General features: G+C 40.9%; 1 protein-coding gene across 1 annotated transcript in view; it reads left to right on the top strand.

The window, feature by feature from the left end:
- The window catches only part of LOC109855178 (DNA N6-methyl adenine demethylase-like), a 48934-nt gene that overhangs the window by 10195 nt on the left and 18725 nt on the right, over positions 1-20014 (top strand). The window contains exon 2 of the mRNA XM_020429085.1: positions 17126-17200. Within this exon, the coding sequence (XP_020284674.1) occupies positions 17126-17200 (75 nt within the window). The remainder of the gene's footprint in view (positions 1-17125; positions 17201-20014) is intronic.

The raw sequence follows: 20014 nt of genomic DNA, 5'->3' as shown, positions 1-20014 counted from the left end.
CGCCACGCCACGCCAGGCCACGCCACGCCGCGCCGCGCTGCTGCGTCGCTTCGTCCTATATACATACATGATGAACCACCCTGTACATAGAGCCCCGGCGCATGCGCTCGAAGGCACATTTCGCTTTGGTGCACGTGCACGCGCGCACACAATGCGCGTCGCGCACCGTCGATGACGAACGTAACAGAATTAGCGGCGCATCATTTCATCCTTTTCCCGAGTTTCCACCCCTCGCATCGAGAGAGACGGAGACGAAAAAAAGAGAGAGAGAGAGAGAGAAGGGCACGGATTTATTATTGATATTGATTTATTTCTCTCGTATGAACTATTCTCTTTCTCTTTTTCTGTTTTCTCTCTCTTTCTCTCTCTCTCATAGATTCATTCAAGTCTTCACGAAATATTTATCTCTCGTGTTACCTCACGTATTACCACACTCTTTGCCTTCTTACATTTTTCATTTTTACTACGCGACAGACGCGTGCGATAATAATGTTATGTAATATCCACCAAAAACACGTAAAACACCAAATTGTCAAAAAGATATTCCACGTTTTTGATGTGGTATAAGCTCGAGTTACGCGAACCTCTAAAAAAGATCGAATTAATATTGTGGAAGAAGGCGAGTAACGATTCGAGATACGCGAGAGAGTTATCGAACGACATTTGTCAGTCGCGAGATCACCTTGAGGAAGCTAAAAGGTCGCTCCCAAAGGAACGCTCGGACATTGTTTCGGTACTTGATCGACTAAATTGGGAAATCGCGTGCGCGTCTCCTCAGCATGTGGAATCGTCGCGACGACGATCAATCGTTCGGTCAATTAAGAACACCGATTTGAAAGCTCTCTCGTCCATTTTCGCGCGACTATATTTCGTGTGTGTGTGTGTGTGTGTGTGTGTATGTGTGCGTGCGTGCGTGCGTGCGTCAACTACTGTTAGTCCTCTCTCTCGTCGTCCCGTCCCGGCCAATTCGCGCGTTCATATATTTCTTCCCATCGAATTATATTTAACTTCAAAGTCTCCGCGCGCGAAGAAGACAAAAGTGTCTTTTTACAGGATTCTGTCTGGTTTGTGACGAATCGTAGCGGATTTATTTTGACTTTTTGACGTCCACAAAAGTCCCCCGCGTCGTCTACGGATCGTCGATAAATTCCAGCACATCAGAGGAATCTTAAAAATGGGTATCTTATATTCAAGAAATTTCTTCTTTCGGCTTTTTTTTCTGTTAACAATCGTATTTCGACTCTGTTATCCTCACCCGAAAATAGAAAAGGGACGTTCTTGAAAATTTATTGAAAAGAAAACCCTGACGAGAATAACATTCAATTCGACCGAGACAACGCCATGGAATGGAAATTATGTCGACAATGCTGCTGATTGTCGGTTCATTATGACGTCATAAAAGCGAACTATCTAACTGGTACCGGTATGTATCTACTGTGGTACTGTACGTACCGCTGCCGATCAAGGATAATCGCTCTTAAGGCGCGCGAGAGTACAGCTCTCGTCAAAGCGCGAGATAAGCGAGACGCGCGTACGCGCTGCACAGAAATCAGGTGGTATTTGCGTCACTTGGCGTGGCCAATGCGTTTAATAAAAAAAAAAAAAAAAACAAAAACAAAAAACGTTTTGAAAAGCGCGATTGCAAAAATTTAGAGCGGACGGTTGTACATTATCCGTCCGTTACGCGCGCGCGCAACACACGAATCTGATCGAGCTCGTTCCATCTTTATGTAAATGAGAATAATTAGCGTGTAAACATAAATCAAGGCGGGCTCTCGGCGGCGCGCGGATCGATTAACGGCGTGGAAGCGCGCGCGCGGGGAGGGTGAGAAGGGGAGAGATACGTAGCATAATTCTCGTGCGAGCGCTGACCCGATTTTGATCCGCCGATTAAAATTAATGGCCGTTTGTAATTGGGATTAGCTTGTCGCTTAGACTGGGCGCAGGGTGCAACCGCGGTGAATAGAAATTGGCATCGGAGGTGTCGGGAGCGACAGCTTGCGAGCATTTATTTCTGCCGGCAGAAACCTCCGGGGTTGCGAGATAGCGCGATGGGGGGATGCGCGTTCTTCGTCATCGATCTTCCCGGATCGTCTTTTGTTCGCATTAATGGATACCATGTGCCGCCATTAAGCGCGCTAATCTCGTGGAGAGAGGACGGTCGGTAAATCATCTTCGGGTCACGTCGACGCGGACGCGACGCGACGATCCGCGGCGTTCCGGCCGCGTTCGATGCCGCTCGCTACGTTTCACAGCGACGATTTACGACGCATTTCCCGGCGATCGATATATGTGTTTTAATTCTTGCAAATATATCCGGGACATAAATCTCGGACCATAATCGATCCAAAACTGTTTGTTCCTTTTCTTCCTCTCTCATCGGAGAGAGAGAGAGAGAGTCGAAGAGCCTAGAGAAACTAGATCCGCACAGCTGCCGCGTCTACAGCCGAAACCGGAAGCCGTCGGCCATCTTGTTTGTACAGTAGCTACGGTTACCATGGGAGATCCTGCGAGCAAGAATCCGACGTGTGTACATACATATACACGTCGATCCGTCACGGATCTTTTTGTTCGCGTCTTTCTCTCTGTCTGATGCGTCGCGTTCTCATTGGCGAGGCTGGTTTTAGATTTCTGGAATTTATGAGTCGATCGTGTCACGCGCGCGGAGGGGACACGCGAGGGGAGGGATTTTTCCACGGGACCCTTTTCGACGACGGGAAAAGTGGCAGATGGCGATTCTCTCCTGCGCGCGTTTAATCGGCTTATCTCGCCGGTCCACCTTGGAAATATACAATTGTCAAAATTTGCTCCTTATTAATCGCGCAATCGCGAGAAACAACTTTCGAGACAACGACTGGCACAATCATTAGTCACTGTTCGAACTTAACACACACACACACAGATGCGCATATGTATCCTTGAGTTAATTAATTACGAACCCAGGACTTTCTGTCGTCAGTCCATCTCTTCTGTTCAGCATCTTCTTAGTCTTATGGCGCGAGTTTTTTCGCTCCCGTAAAAAGTCCGTATAAGGTAGACAGAACGAGAGAAAAATAGAGGGCTGATTACGCTCACGTCGTCGTTGACGAGCACCCGAATTGTTGTCACCGAAATAAACATCCGGGCACATCTGCGCGCGCATTTTTCACAGCCGCGCCGTAAAAGGAAATGAATTTCCTCCGCACGTGGCCCCTGTTTCATTTCGATTCACGCAGCTTCCAAAACCGTCCGAACATCTGTCCGAGTTCGGGAACAGTTGCCAGATTTTTCCCTCCCAAATTCGGCGAACGAATCGATTTTGATTGACTGGGAAAATACTGATGAAATTCGTCGAGACGACAATCGAACGTAAATTCCGAGAAAGTGACGCGTTTTATCTGGAGAAAAAAAGTTATGAGAACACAACTCGCGAGAAACAACTCTGTTCTCGCGCTGTGACTTACGAAAACGTATCTCTGTGGCGAGAAACTTTTTCTCTCTCTCTCTCTCTCTCTCGCGAAATGATTCAGAAGAATCTGGGAAAACGATGGATGGGGTGGAAGTGATAGGTTCGTTTTCGTTTCGTTCCAAAAAGTTGGTGAAGAAAAAAAAGTTGCGCGCATTTGCATATCGTCGGAGCGTTATTACAACGGTGCTCCCATAAGTAACAGGATGCGTCTGATGTGTTTAACATGACAAAGAGCACATAGCTGGATGCGCGTCATAGCATTAGTTCACCCTGGAATCGCGGTAGCGACAAAAACCCAGGTATATGGTGCCGAGTAATCGATACGTAGTCTCTCTGTGAGAGTAAGTGAATCAGTAAGAGACAGAGTGTGCGTCTATGTGTGTGTTAGAGAGAGAGAGAGAGACCTCCGAAATATAATAATCGTAGACAGCTGTGAGCTGGAAGAGGATCGGCCACTTTTACAACGCGTGCTAAATTGAACGCAGCCCTTCTTTTCATTTAAGATCCGGATAATTTATGTCCACACGTTTTCGCGCGTTCTTTGTTTCGCCGTGAAACTTTTGCGCATTTTGCGAAAAGTTACCGAAGCAAAGAGTAGATCATCGCGCATGTAACAGCATTTAATATATCACGGAATATAAATTTTTGAAATTCTTTCGGAACAAATTCCGCTTTTTCTTTCCGGTCAGGTTTTTCCATTACGAACATTAAAAAAGAAAACAATCCGAACGGTCGTGTCGGGAAACGGACACGGTGTCGACGAACGGTCACTTTGATGAATTATTTTCCGATTCTCTGTGGCTAATTCGACTATTCGTGAGAATAGTGCATAAGATAATCGTATATAAGATAATCGGTACACAAAAAAAATACAGTTCTGCTAATTATTTGACCAGTGAGAAAAATTAGTCTATTAAATTGTTTGTCTTATCAGCAAGATCTTTCGTCTGACAAAACAACAAACGTTCAATAGGCTTGTAACTAATCTTCTTTTTGCTATTCTGACAAACCATTTTTTTTCATAATACAGAGGACTGTCCGGCGACAGGACCGAAATGTTTTGTAAAAATATGAAGATATTTATCTCTCACCATATTGTCAGGAAAGAAATATCTTATCTACGTAGAAACGTGTCACACACGATATTTTTTTAAAAATAATACACGAAAAAAAAGTCTTGCTATTATATGACCGGAAAGAAAAAATTTGCCGAGTCTGTTTTTGTTTCGTCAACAAAACGTTTTGTTGGCACGATAAAAATATCAATAGGCTTGGTAAATTTTTACAACTAATTGTAAGTATTAAGGTCGATACGAGCCTATATCCCAAATGTGCGATGTTTTTCGCAATTGATTTTTCTATAGAGTAGTAAATTGAATAAAAATATTTTACATACGCATATATGATGCAAGCATCCTGTGTGAATTTTCGAATTAAATTTAATTCGAATTTCCAAATGTATTAACTCTTTGTACATTGATCTCCCAGACCCATTCAACAATTGTGCATCGGCGTCTCTAGTAAAACTTAGATTGTTTTAAATTCTTATATCCTTGAAACTGCTAGAGACTTTTTGCAATTTGGTTTTTTTCGACGCAGAATCGTTCAAACTTTTGATTCAAGAAAACAAAATTGAAAAAATAATGGTTCTTCGCAGAGATATTCGATTTTAAAGTTGCGTCCCAGACCCAGACCCAGACCCAGACCCAGACCCAGTCTGCATAACTCGTAGATCATTTTTGACGTATGTATACGAATGGTTAATTTAATACATTTAAAGAAAGTTAATAAATTATATTTATATTTGATAACGTACGTATTATGACACGACTATATGACAACTCCAAAACTTTCATCAATAAGAATAGTGGAAAAATCAGGCTACTCGGATTTAGAACTCGATTGGTCGTGCGTTTTTCGTAAAAATGGTCTGTATAAATTACTTGAGAAGCAAAAACCGTTTCGATTCAGTTTTTTTTTTTTTTTTTTTTTTCAATGCATGATTCTACAAAAATATGACAATTGACAAATTTACATTAAATTTATATTTGCACATACATCCGGCACATATATAGACTCATATTGATTATAATACTTGGTCGTGTCATTGTCATGAGTTTTTAAATTGTTTCTTGCAGCAAATGTTTCTTGCTGGACATATAGCAACTAATTTTTCTCGCTCACGGTCTCTAAATCTTACGCGAATGTCAAATTTGAAAGAAATATCGCGAGAGATTAGAGGGAAGAGAAATGCGAGTTTAATAGCAGTCGCGTCGTCGCACACAAACGTGGCCGCAGTGGCACAAAACTAGACGCAGGCACGACTATTACCGTGGCGAACGCGTATGTAATGTATGTCTGTAGGTTAATGCAATTCGCTCAGATCTCATTGCGAGAATAAGTACGGCAAGAGAATAGATTGATTGGACTCTTAGGCTTCAGCGCAGCGATACGGTTTGCAATCCTGTTCGTGAAAATGGTAATGATTGACCGTGAAAACGTTACTATTTCCGTTACTATTGCTGTTTCTCATACAATTTGAGCGTTTTTTCTCGGAAATATGTTTTTTTTTGCTTCACACATTCTTCATCGTCTGGCATTCAGGTAAACTTTTATGTTCTGGAGGAATCTCTGGGATCATCGTCTGCGTAGAGGTCATTTACCTCTACTAGTCATAGAAAATCGTCGTAGAAAATCGTATTGTTCATAAATGCTCTAGTTTTTACAAAATCGAGAACATTTTTTTTCTCTTCTCTCCGTTTCGATACACATTGAGAGATAAAAATCCGTTTGTTCGATCAAATCGCATATGTCGGTGGAAAAAAAAAAATCATCTGGAGCACGTAAAACATAATTAGCGTAAAACATATAATTAACGTGTGTTTTGACTACGTGTGCTCTGCTTTAATATTATTACGTGTTCAACTTTACGTGTGTCACCGCGGGTTGAACCACAACGATCGAAGATGATTGGAATCAAATCTCCGAAGAGAGCAGATGTTTAAATTGTTAATGACGCAACGTTAGCGAAGCGCGAAAATTTATATCGATTCGAGCGCGCAAAAGCGGCGCGTCGCGATTGGTCGTTGATGAAAAAAAAAAAGAAGAGAGAAAAAAAATACAGCGGCGAACGAGACAATGGCAGAATATTTTTATAGTGATTCGCGGTGTGCGGTACGGCGCGCGGCAAGACGCGTCGGCAGCTACATCAACATGACCGGTTTTCATTGGGCGTTTTAACATCTGCCGCTCCGAATCTTTCGGCTGTGTGCGCGCGCATACGCACACATACACACGCACTCTGTCTAACACACACACACATATATATATATGTATATATATATATATGTGCGTTGTGTCCTGCCACGCAACGTCGCGCGCCGTTTCCCACTGGCACGATCGACACGCACGCAGATACGCGCTACTGTACGACGCGCGTTCTACTACTGGCGGTACTCGATCTCGCCCTTGGGACCAAAGACGGCGATCGCTATCGATTCGCACCGTTTCGCGGAAAAAAAGCTGAGAAAGAGAGAGAGAGAGAGGCGGCGACAGCGCGCGATGAGAACACCCTGTACGGGGGTAAAACGATGAATCATCGCAATCGACAAGAGTGTCTAAGAAGGAGGCGGACGCTGTGTCTCTTTCCGAGCCGAGAAGCCGGAGAATACAAACCGCTCACAATCGCTGATCGAGCATATTAACAGACCTTTCCGACTGATACGTCGCTGATAACGCGAGCCGATGCCCACTTGGGCGCGCGGAGAGAGTTTACGAACGAATTCTTGAGACGGCTAGCGTCATCCGGTGAGATATAGCTTAGCGATTTTAATTAAAGCGGAGAAGAGCGCGAGAGAGAGAGAGAGAGAGAGAGAGAGAGAGAGAGAGAGAGAGAGAGAGAGGAGACCACGGGGTCGTGTCCGGAATTGAGGGCGCAATCTTCTAATTAATTGTCGAAATTTCTCTCATTTGACATTGCACGTCGATTTTCTCGACGCTATCCGCGGATTATCGCTCAGCGACCAGTACTTATAGAGGGAAGGGAGAGAGGAGAGAAAGATCGCAATCTTCTAATTAATTGTTGAAATTTCACCCATTTGACATTGCGTGTCGATTTTGTCGACGCACGCGTATTATCGCTCGGCGATCGGGGAGGGGGTGGAGGGAGGAGGAAAAAAGAAAGATCACAACTTTACATCGCATCCGTGTAAGCGCGATATGTATCTGACGCGCGTTTATTTCTTCAAATGTTTGTCTAGGATGGATCTCTTATCTACGAAAATTATAAGATGCGACACACAAGAGCAATATATACATATATAACGTTCTCGTTTCCCATCGTCGATAAAGTCCGTCGTCGTGAACTTTCTTCGCGCTTATATCACTGAGTAAATTTCCGACTCTTTTCGACTTGGAAACGTAGAAAGAGAACAAACCCACAGCGGAACGCAGACACAATCGTTCTCTTCTCGCCGCTTGCCGTCCGTCAATTTGGCGCTCTCTTTTTTTCGTCCGTCTCCGGCCACGACACGACGTGAGAGAGGGAGAGAAAACACACGGGCTACACTACACGCGCATATATACTACGCAACGATATAAATTGAATAGGTAGAGACGAACATGGCCGCGCGCCGTCGCGCTCACTCGCTCGCTCGCTCGATAGAAAAATCCTGGGAACGAGACCCCTGGGTACAAGAGGCGACTCGGAGCGAGTCAATGAAAATAAAAAGGATGTCAGATTGTCACGGCGTCGGAAGTTACGGATTAAGTTAGGAAGTAGACAGTTAATGTCGCGCTTCGGAGAGAGAGAGAGAGATACACAGATAGACGGAGAGTGAAAAAAAGAGGAGAGATACATGTACATACGTATCTACATACACATGTGTCGGTCAACTTTGCGCCGATTTCGTGTGTCGTTATACGGAAAAAAAAAGATTGGCAAAAAGATTAGTTGCTACACAGCCAGCAAGAAAAATTTTGCCGAGTCTGTTGAAGATTTTGTTTCCTCAAAACAAAACGTTTTGTTGTTGGTTTTGTTAAGAGCGTGTATTTGTTTATTTTTTTTCGAAAGATCTCCGTAGAACGTCATTTTGATTTCGAGCAATAAGGTTTGTTGAAATTAAAATTCCTTCTTTACTACTCCTGTCTATTAAATATTTTGTTTTGCCAAAACGTTTTGTTGACGAAACAAAAAATTCAATATACTTGGCAAATTTGTCTTGCTGGCTATGTAATAGAGCAAAAAGTTAGCGGTAAACAGTTTCAAGGTTTGTTGAAATTAAGATTTTCTCTTTGTGCCTGTTAAAATTTTTGTTTTGCCAACAAAACATTTTTTTGTTGACAAAACAACAAATTCAATAGATAAAGTTTTTTGCTGGTCGTGTAATAGCAAAATTGTTTTCCGTGTATATTTTTTTGAAAGTTCCGAAGAACTTCATGCGGACCAGTTCGTTGAAATTAAAATTCTCTCTCTCTCTCTTGAACTTCACAAATAAAATCTTTCTTCGTTCCCTGTTCGTGATAAAAAGAACAATTCGAGACGTCAAGATCGACAGCATTTTCAGTCACGAACGAATTGAGTTTTTCACATACTCGACACAATTTCGAGAAAAGAGTACCGTAACACAGATCTTCTTTGTTCCTGTTGAATAAAATTACGAACGAGTTATGTCAGATTTGGGGTTTGCTTCGACCTTTTTGACAACTAAAACTCACTTTACGACACACCTTTTTTCAATTGCTCTGGAGAAAATTACAGATGATTTCATCAGTTGAAGAAAGTATGAAAGATCGCGGTATACCAATAAATAAATATAATATTTATTACTTCATAAATATATATTTATAAACATAACACTGTTGTTAAGTAAGCGTTTGACAAATAAAAATTCATTTGTTCGCGATGAGTTTTGCGTTTCCAGAAGTGCTATCGATTCTCGAAACGAACTGTCCTGCGCGATCATTCTTAGTGGAAGACACGATGTTTAGGGCCGACACCCTCAAGTTCAGAGGATGGTAATGCGAAGAACTGACCTAGCTATCCTCACTGTCCCGCGTGTGGCAAAGGTGGTGGTGGCGGCGGCGGCTGCCGTTAAGTAAAATACGACGTGGGGCCGTCCTTGACTCGACAGACGCCTCTTTTCCCTCCCGCACGAGGTCTGTATTAAGATATCAAATGGCCAAATCCGAGGGATCCCCTACCCATTTCCCGAGACATCATGTGCCTCGACACGGAACTACCCTTTTCTGGTGGTAATGTATCGCTTGCCCGCCCGTTCTCGCAGTCTCTGAAGGAGCCGGGCAATGGGGGTGGCTTTCGGGATCATGAATGAAATCCCTCCTGGTGGTTCTAACCAGGGGTGTCCGACCCTCCGTACCTATTTCCCTGTCCTACTCCTGGCCAGGAGTAACAACACCCTTATGTTCAAAACAATAACATGACCACGTGCGATGGCCACGTGGTGATCCCTCCAAGATTTCGGCACGCAATTCGAGCGACTACCTACGTGGTGTGTGGTGGTCCCTCTCGCCAGAAACTCAGTCACGTTGCCGCCCGACAAATCTGGAACGTGGAAAGTAATTGCTTTCGTCGCTCGATCAAGAAACCCGATGTTGTTCAGACCGATGTCTTTATCTCACAGTTTTTTCCTGTGTATTAGGATCTAAACACAAATACAACGACGTACTTGTGCGTAACTCGATGCCACGTTGAAGTCATCGAGAACTTCGCTCATCCGAATACGACGAACGCATAGTTTCTTATGCGCGTGCGTTTAATGGTCAAATATATATATATATAAACTGTGTTTATACCAATCATTTAACTGACGCGACACCCGTCCGTTCGTTCGTCCGTTAAGCGTCGTTCCATTGAACATTTCAACGAGTTATAGAGAAATTGCGCGACGCATCGCGATAATAGCTGTCCTCGTTATAAATAGCACCTGATGCAGAAGAAGTATTAAGTATTCCCCTCCTGCTTTAAAAGCACGTTACTTCCATTACTTACACCTGCCAACTGAGTCGCACGCAGTTCCGCCCTTTCCACGCAATCCTCGCACGGTGAAAATTGTACGCAGCCGTCGCGTTGACGTTGTGAAAATAAAACATTATTTTTTACCTACTTTGGAAATGTACAACATTGAGACGCAAACGTCGAAATGGACAAGACGAGAGTTTTTCTTTGCTCGTGAATATTCGTTTACGGTCTTACATCGGGCGATTGATAAGTCTCCGAAACGACTCGTAGATAGCGACGACAATATTGTTGTCGACAATTTTTTATTCTTCGGAAAAAAAATAAACGCCGGTTCGTTATCACACGTGTTTGCGTGACACAAAGTAAAAACTCTCGGTGATTTTTGACAACGCACTTCAACCGTTTGGCAACGGCCAAAATTTGCGAGTTGGGCTTTGACGCGTTCTCGTTCGCTTTATTTTTCGCCAGATACGGTCCCGTGCGCAAATTTCACTTGTTTCCCAAAAAAAAAAAAAAAATGGCTCGGAAAGAAATTGTCGAGCAACAATCGAAGTTATTGATTGCCGCAAATGACGATTTATTTTTCAACACAAACACACCACGCGCGATAACGAGCCGGCGTTTGACATTTCTGTTCTTTTGAAGGATGAAACTTGTCAACAGAGCCGCGCGCGATACTACTATTTATCTATGCGTCGGTCGCCTTCCCTCTTGTTTCATTTCTCTTGAAATTCTTACGACTCGTCTCGCGTTTAAACCGATAAGAACATTCATTTCGATTTTTTGACATCGATCGATCTCTCGATTCGGAATTGGAAAAAGAAGATAACCGATAGAGAACGTTTCGGTTTGCATGCGGAGAGAGAGACGCCCTTGTGCCTCGCGCGCGCGCGCGCGCGCGTACGCACACACAGGGTTGTATGGAAGCCAGCTGCGAGTCGGCGAAGCGCGACGAACTGAGGCCGCGTGTACTCGGAAACGTTGTAAAAATAATTATTAAAGCCGTTACCACGCCGTATACTACTTGTTCGTTCGTCAGACACGTGTACCCACGACGACGCCACGGTCCAAGGTCCGTCGCGTTTCTCCGGAAGTTGCATTTGTATCGATAGGTCTCATCACGGTACAACGAAAAGTCTTTCCATCATATTTATTAAGCGAGCTAACGTTCGAAAAATATTGTTACGAGAAAAAAAAATGAGTCTCGTCTCACACGGCGAAGATGTAAGATGTCGTTTTCTGTCTTTTTTCTCAGTGTGTAACGTCGAGAGTATTTTCTTTTTTTTACAGCTGCTATAATCTTTGTTTTGATGAATTTTCTGGCACTTCACTTCGTTTGAGGTCACATCGCAGAAAAATAATCGAGTCTAAATATTTAGAAAAGATATTGAGATCGGATCCGGGATCTAGTTTTTGGATCTGGAAAGTAGAAGTTTTTTTCTTAATTTTGCGATGGCGCGCGCTAATTAGATATGACGTTCTATAAACGAGCGTCATTATTCGCGGAAACCTCAACGCGCTATATCGTTTTTTGCGCCGTATGCTCAGCAACCTGTCCTTCCTTTCCAACGCGCGCGACGTATCTACCATTTTTAACCGCCACACTTCTAATGGGTGCAACGGCTTTTTCGTCTGCCGTCGCCGGCCATCTGTCGCGCAGTGAAAATGGTTTTGATGAAATTAAAGTCAGCTGATCGAAAAACCAGCGATGTTTCTAACATCGACGGACTCTCTTCCAACTGCGTTAGAAACTCTAATAACCCATTCCCCGATCTTGGAAATAAATCGCTCGCAATTGCTAAACGCAATCCTTTTTAATGCGTGTGCGCGACAAAAGAATCGTGTCGCGACATTTTCTTCATGCGCGCTTGCAAGAGTGAAGTGAGTTTTGCGAAATTGTTCGCGAGTTTCGCTGTTACGCAAATGCGCGACCCTCGTTTGTTAACCATTTCATTGTTGCGATACGCACGCGATTGATATATGTAATCGAGAGAAAATGAGATTTCTCGAAATGTCGAGACATTTTTTGTGAAGAATGTAAAGAAAATCATATTAGTGCACAGTGTGTTTTTGGGATTCTCGATGGGATTCTTCTTCCATTTGTTCTTTTTAAATATAATTTTGAAAAGATGTATCTCAATAGCTTTTCAATGACGACATTGCGACCAAAAAGGTCAAAGAAAATAAAATGTCTAGAAAAATAGATGTAGGTTTTTTTTTGCTTCTTTTAAAGCTACTGTTTGAATGTTTAGCTTGTAAATGTGTTGAAAAACAACAATAGATAACGAGATATTTATGTGGTTTTGACTTTTGAATTGATTTTTCACAATGCACGAGCTCATAGTTCAAGCTTTGTTGCAACTATCAAACCGAAAGCTTCGGAGTTGCTGCCAGGTCAGGTCTATTAAGGTTTTTATAACAAAAGTCTCAATGGGTTTAGTACATTTTTCTTGTCTACCGTATAAAAAAGTGTTTTTTCCTGTGAGCTTTGAATTGCTGCCCTGTCGATTCTAATCTCCAGTTTTGTGATTTCTATTTTTTTTTTTCATTGTTTTCGAAAAAATAGCTCGATGAAAGAAAATTCTTAAACAACAATCAAAGTCATCAATGTCGAAAATGGCGACACTTTTTGTCACACGAACACCACGCGCAATAATGAGCCAGCATGGGAACATTATGCTATTCAACGGCCGGCAAGAAAAATGTCTACTGACGGTTTCTGTTGGCGCAACAATCTCGTTTATTGACAAAACATTTCAATAGGCTTAACACATTTTTCTTGCCGACCATATCGTCAATCCCTACGTATAATCCCGTGACTCCAAAACGCAAATTTTAGAGGAGAGCAGTTTTTCAAGCTTCATATAGTTTCTTTAGTTAAGGGATCTTTCGGTTTTAAATTTTTACCTTACTTATGAATATTTTTTTTAAATACTTGGTGACCACAAAGAACATGACTTTCTAAGTGTCACTATGCAATAAACTGAAAATCCCATATGTGACACTTATGTAATTATACGTAGGGAGTGACGATATAGTAACTACTACTTAATAATTTCTTAGTAATTTCTTGCTATTTTAACTACTTTTTTCTTTGAGCGTTTAACATTTGTTTTTTTTTTTTTCAAACAATGGAACTTATCAACTTAAAAACATGACGCGAATGTCGTTATTATTTACGCATCGTTTTGTGGATACTTATCAATCGCCTCACGTATACCTTATGTATACCGTTTCACGATATACAGCACGCGATATAATCGATGCTATATTTAATCGCGCTGTAAACGAAAACACGAAGGGCATTAATCCTTATAAGACTTCCAGTAATTTTCGATCGTCGCGTGAATCAACTTTTGCGCGCGAGTGCGTGACATTTTCGATCGGGCAATACGTCGCGTAAAAAGGAACCTGTGTGTGCTATAGGGTGTACCATCTAGCTCAGCAATTAGAAGCACGCGTACGACCGACAGCTGTCGGAGAGCGCGGCGTTCGATTTGACGATAAGGTAATTAAAATATTTCGTAAACACATTTCTTCGGCGTCGGCAGATGTCAGTTCCCGATAAGAAGAAAACGATATAAGTGACACACACTATTGTTTCTCTTTTTTTTTCTCGATAATAAATGCGCCCAACTTTCTGCGAGCTGAGAAAAATCAAGACTCGCGTAAATTTCTCAAGTGTATTGTTTTCTCTCTCTCTCTCTCTCTCTCTCTCTCTCTCTCTCTCTCGTTTACTGTTTACATTAAATTGCCGCAACGTGGTTTTTTTTTTGTTGCGTTTCTTTTTGAAAACGCGCGCGGAGTGGCAGATGTGCCGACACCGGAACGAATCTTTGCGTTATAACACTTTCTCTGGCGGTGTAGTCGAAGCTTAAATAAATACAAGCACCGGCTGCTACCAGGCTGCCTTCTTGCTGTCGTTGCAACGTAACTTATAAGTTACTTTAAGGGCTGTTTATACACTGCGAGCTATACACCAAACATTCGAGCTGCGCTCCTTGGAAATTTGTGTACGAAAAGACCGAGAGAACGACATTGATTCGAATTTTTAACCCAAACGTTAAAACCCAATTGATTGACGCGAACATCCGGTTAGATAAATTTTTGAATCAAATTCCAATTTGAATTCTAAAAATTCGTGCGATTTGCGCTCGATTGATATTTCTGTGAATATCAGCGTTCGAGAACTTTTGTGGCTCGCGTTATTTAATTTTATTTCAAATTTCAGCGTTTCAAACTGTGTTTCAAACAAACTTTCGCAATTCGCGCAGTTTTTCACGCAAACCTAGAACAGGAAAAAAAATGCTAACAAATTAATCGGACGAGGAAGAGAAAGAGGGAAGAGAGATTTCTTGGACGATTAATTACGCCCTCATTCCCGCCCTCTCAACGATGCATCGTCGATATTGACATTTGCCTTGCCTCCCTTTCGTTCTCTCTGTCCGTCTCTCTTTCTCTGCGCTTTCCTCTTTCGCGGGGGAGAAAGTACACACATATACACACGGGTGAGAGAGGAAAAGAATCGCGAGAGGGAATATAGATACGTACGTGGATTCTTGACGAGAGAAAGAGGGGATGAAATTGTGAGTGAGGGCATCCACCACCCCTGCCTGTCGAGCGTGTGCTTATCGAGAGTGTGCACCAGCGCGGCCAGCGCATTTTTCCTCGTTGCCTCACGAAGAGGCAGGTAGGTTGGTAGGTAAAGCAGTCAGGTTGCTAGGAATGCACGTACAAGGGAATTAGACCATAATCGCCCACGCATGTATCGCGAAGGGGACGTTTTCCGCCTGCCTTTGGGCCTCGATATTCACTCGTTAATGTGTGCTCGCGCTTGCCCTCGTCCACGTCTTCGCCCTCGCACACCAATCTTGACCTCACCACGCACGGCAGATTACACTGGCCCTTTGAGTGCGGAAAAGTCGTCGGATATTAATAGACGTGCGTTTTTCAGTACCCTCGGTGAAATAGCAATGCACAATTGCGTAACGATTAAAAACTGCACAGGTAAAAAAAAAAAAAAAGAAAAAACATGCAATTGCACAGAAAAAAAGATCACGTTAAAAACAGTTAATTGAATGGCGCACACGATACGACGAGTCGTTTCGTTGCAATTCAACACCTTTGCACAAACACACATAAAAAAATCTTTTCAAGTTTTATTGATTTAGTTACGAACGAGTTGAAAAACTGTTTATTTTGACAAAAAAGTCATGTTTATTTTAAAGAAATGTTTGAACGATTGCGTATAATTCTTATGTTCCCCTGAAGAGCCATTGGTGAAACAATTAGTGCGATAAATTATATACATATACATATATATATATATATATAAATAATAAAACTGTGATAAATAGACTTTATTTAAAAAAAAAAAAAAAAAAGTACACTTGGTTTTTTCCAATATTTTAAATTTTTCACGTAGTGTCGGTAAAAACGATAATCTTCTAAAAATTCTTTGTTCGTTTACCGTGTGTCGGTAATTGCGATCTTCCGGAAGGTAATATAGTTATCTGCATATTTATCTGAATGAGCGCGTATAAAATACTTTGTTATTAAAATAATAATATTTATATGTGTGTAGCTTTATTATTGCAAAAATATTATATTAAGCAGATTTGTATATAAACAAACTTATGTAAATAGAATTAACTCATATAGACAAAATTAGAAATAATTCACAGATAAAACAGGAATGTTACCGACGCGCAATGACAATTTGTCGTGTTGTGTTTTAAAATAGTATACTTATGCTTTGCTTTAAAATATATATGTGTATGTAATAAATGTTTTTTTAAAATAATACACATTAGTAGCATATAGATATATAAATATATTTATATATTTATATATTTATCACTTGAATACTGCAAAAATGAAGTTATCACACAAAACTCTTTACTATTTTGTGCAAGCGCAAGAAAAAGATCACAATTAAATTGTTTAATTATATAAAACATATTATTTAGCACAATTAAACATTTTTAAAATTTACTTTATATGTAGTGCACTATAACGACTTCTATGTTATTGTGATATTATTAAAGTTCATAAAAATTGATATTAGAAATTGCAAAAGAAATTTTCAAAATTCGCACTTGGAGCACGAATGTATCTAGGCGAAGAGATTACGAGTTATTCGTTTTTGCACGTGTGGAAAAAAGTCTCTTATCGTTTTTTCCATTTGCATTAATAATCACAAAAAAGTTATGTCATAGAGCTGTTATTATCTCAAATAACATTACTAGATATGTAAGAATGTATGTGAGAAAAGAAGCTATATAAAACTTCGAAGCGAGAGAAAAAGTGATAAATATCTCGCAAGTGTCGCGCGTATAAATAACAAAACACGCAATAACAATATCTCGTGTCAGATAAATAATTGAAAACCGAATGTAAATATAATGCGTTATTAGAAAAGAAACAGTAGGATATTTTTATCTCATTTTTTTAATTTTTTATTTTACAGACTAATTTAGAACACTTGCACACCGTCCAGAATCTAATCTAACCTAACACGCTAGCCATAGAAGTTATACTTTTATTACCGGTTCTATTGAACTTAACGAGGTCAATTGAGACGATATGGTTGCCTTGATTTTACGATAGCCGAACACACGATGCGGCGATAAATGGCGATCTCACCAATCATAAATTGTAATTCACTCGCATATTTAACAGTTCTCTTTTCGTTTCAGCATTTGTATCACATGCAAACCGGCGAAGGAGCGTATCGGGAACGTGGAAGAGGACGAGGAAAAGGTACCACAAGGGTGAGTATATTTTAATTAACTTTTTTCTCTCTCTCTTCTTGTATATTTTATTTATTTATTATTATATGGGTAATTCTCAAAAAACGTAATCTCCGTGGACTGTAATCTCCGTGGTATATTGACATAAAAAACATAGATAAGTTTTTTATATTGCATAGTCACGTATTCATATTAGGAATGGTGACTTAAAATGGTATGAAAAAACAGAATTCACCGCTATCCGTTAGTTAATAATAATTATTTTTTATCAAAACTGAAAGTTGAAATTTACGCGTTCACAGAGAATTACCCATATAAATTTGTATTTAATTTATACATTATCTCTTCTCAAATTAGATATAACAAAATGCACGTGCTGCGGCTAATGATCGTGACAAGCGGTTTTAATTTTTTTAAAACAAATTCCCGTCCGTTTAATTAAAAAGGTTTTTTAATAAAACTTTTCAAATGGTCGCGTAAAATTAACAAAAAAAAAAAAAAACTGCACGCGTGAAAATTACTTCAAATGTCGTTTAACTCAAGAGGCGACAAAATGGCAAATATTCAATATTCTTAATTACATAGAGAAGTAACGCGCCGCCACGTTCGTTCTGTTCCGCTGACGTAGGCCAGCTATCTCTTGGTACCGGCTGTACGGAGTTTCAGAACTGATATTAAGCAAGGTGGTATTGATCGCGGCACGTTGCGCCTGTCCGTGTTGCACCGCCATGTTTAAAATCCGCTTCCCTTAAGCCGCATACGAACTTAAAACACTCGACAAAACACAGCGTGACTGTTCACGCGTGCAACTTTTTATTCTTATTTTTTTTTTTTTTTAAATACAACTTTAATTTTTATTTTCAAGAGAGTGAAATACAAAGTCGATAATTAATGTCCGCAATTTTATATTGATTATTAAAAAAAAAAAAAAAAATTCATATTGTCTTCTAATGTCCATGTCACAAAAAAACCTCAGGCGGTAGACGAAGCGACCAATCACAGTCGAGGATTCTCACAATCTGTTAGATAACGATCACGACAATTACATTGTAATTGGTCACAGAGTCGTTTATTGCTTGAGTTTCTTTCCGTGTGCCGAGACGAAAGAAAATAAGTTTGTGCTTTGAAAGTATTTTATCATTAACTCCAGTACTAGCTTTTTATTTTTGTATCGCGAGCGTAGGTTTTCGAAACAAATCGGTCCGACGACCCACGGGGCCTTTTCCTTATCTAATCTTTGAACGCGCGGATAAGATAGCGTGTACAGACTGTTAACATTTCCAGTTAAATAAGATAGGATGCATTTTATGCATTGACACGTTTTTTTTTTTTCTTTTAAAGCGTGCGTCGAGTAAAAATAATTAATATTGCGCAGCGCGAGCGCGTAGTGACGCGTACGCAATATGGCACTGTGTAATCATATAGCACTGTGTAACGTAATGAGAATGAAGTACAATAGCACATAATACAGTACATATGAGATAGTGGAATATGACATAGTGAAAACGGGGAGGAAGGAGAACATGATGGAACGCATACGAATTGGCGGTACGTAATAAAATAAAGGGAGAAGGAACACTTGGCGCGCAAAGATCGACCAGCTAAAAACGACTTGAGGACGTCCGTAAGACGCGATTCTTGGAGGGCTCGTTTATTAACGTCTCTGCAACTTGTTGCTGAGCGCGCAGCCATCGGCCCTTCTGACCTCTTTCAGGTCGCGTCTCTCTTTCTCTCTCTCTCTCTCTATCCGCAACGACGTCTTCAGCGAAAGCCCTCGGAAAAGGCAATTGAACGGGTCCTTGGATTAAATCGAGTGTCCTTCAAAGAACTCGCACGCATTTCTACGGAACGATCTGTCTGAAACGTCCATTCATCTCTGAATCACCTGCTTAGATACAGACACCGAAATTTATTTATTTATTTTTTTTTTTTTTTTCAGTTTCCTACGGCAACTGAAAATAAACCGAGCGATTCGTTGGCACAAACATTTAGTGGTCAGATAAATCTTACAGATGAAGAAGAAAAAGACGATTATTTTAGATCTTATGCAGTAAGTTGTATTTTATTTTTATTTTTTTATTTTTTTATTTTTTTAAAGTTCAGAAAAAAAAGTTCAGATCTACTAACTCATCATTGGACTCGAACGTCGTCACTGGAACGAGCGTTTTTCATTTCTTCCGATACATAAACATTTCTCCAACGAGGCAGGTATTCTCTTACCCCTCCAGCAGCCCTGTACTACCCTCTCTGTTGCGGCAGCCACCTCCAGTTACAATAACGCGTTGGTGAATCATCCCCTCTTTCTCGTAGCCGTCGTAGTCGTCGCCGCCGCCGCCGCCGTCGTCGTCGTCGTCGTCGTCGTCGTCGTCGTTGTCGTTGTCGTCGTCGTCGTGAACCGCGGCGATGGCGGCGGCGGTGGCGGCGACACCAACCACCGACGTCGTTTTCTATTGCGTTACCACATCCACCTGGACTGTGGACAGCCATAGCAATTCCGCGACAGAAGTTTCGTTTTTTCTTTCCTCTCTCGCAGCCTCTCCCCGATCTCTCCGCGCCATTGAGCGCACTGAAACTTTTCTCTCATATAATCTTTCGATACTTGTTTCTTTTCTCTTACGACGAATGCTATTATTGTTCGATATTGTAATTCGTGTTATATTGTTATTTAATTATAATTTTAGCGATATTTAATTGTTATTTTTGCCATATAAAATAACAGTTGTGTATTATGAATATTAAAGAGTCAACCGCTCTTTATAGTAACGTTACAGAAGAGTATATTTTATTCATTGATATATGTATATATATATAATTTATTATGTATAGTATGGTAAG

The sequence above is a fragment of the Pseudomyrmex gracilis genome, unplaced genomic scaffold (genome assembly GCF_002006095.1).
Source record: "Pseudomyrmex gracilis isolate BER0280 unplaced genomic scaffold, ASM200609v1 scaffold_83, whole genome shotgun sequence".
Lineage (NCBI taxonomy): Eukaryota > Metazoa > Arthropoda > Insecta > Hymenoptera > Formicidae > Pseudomyrmex > Pseudomyrmex gracilis.
This window is presented reverse-complemented; position numbering and strand designations above follow the sequence as displayed.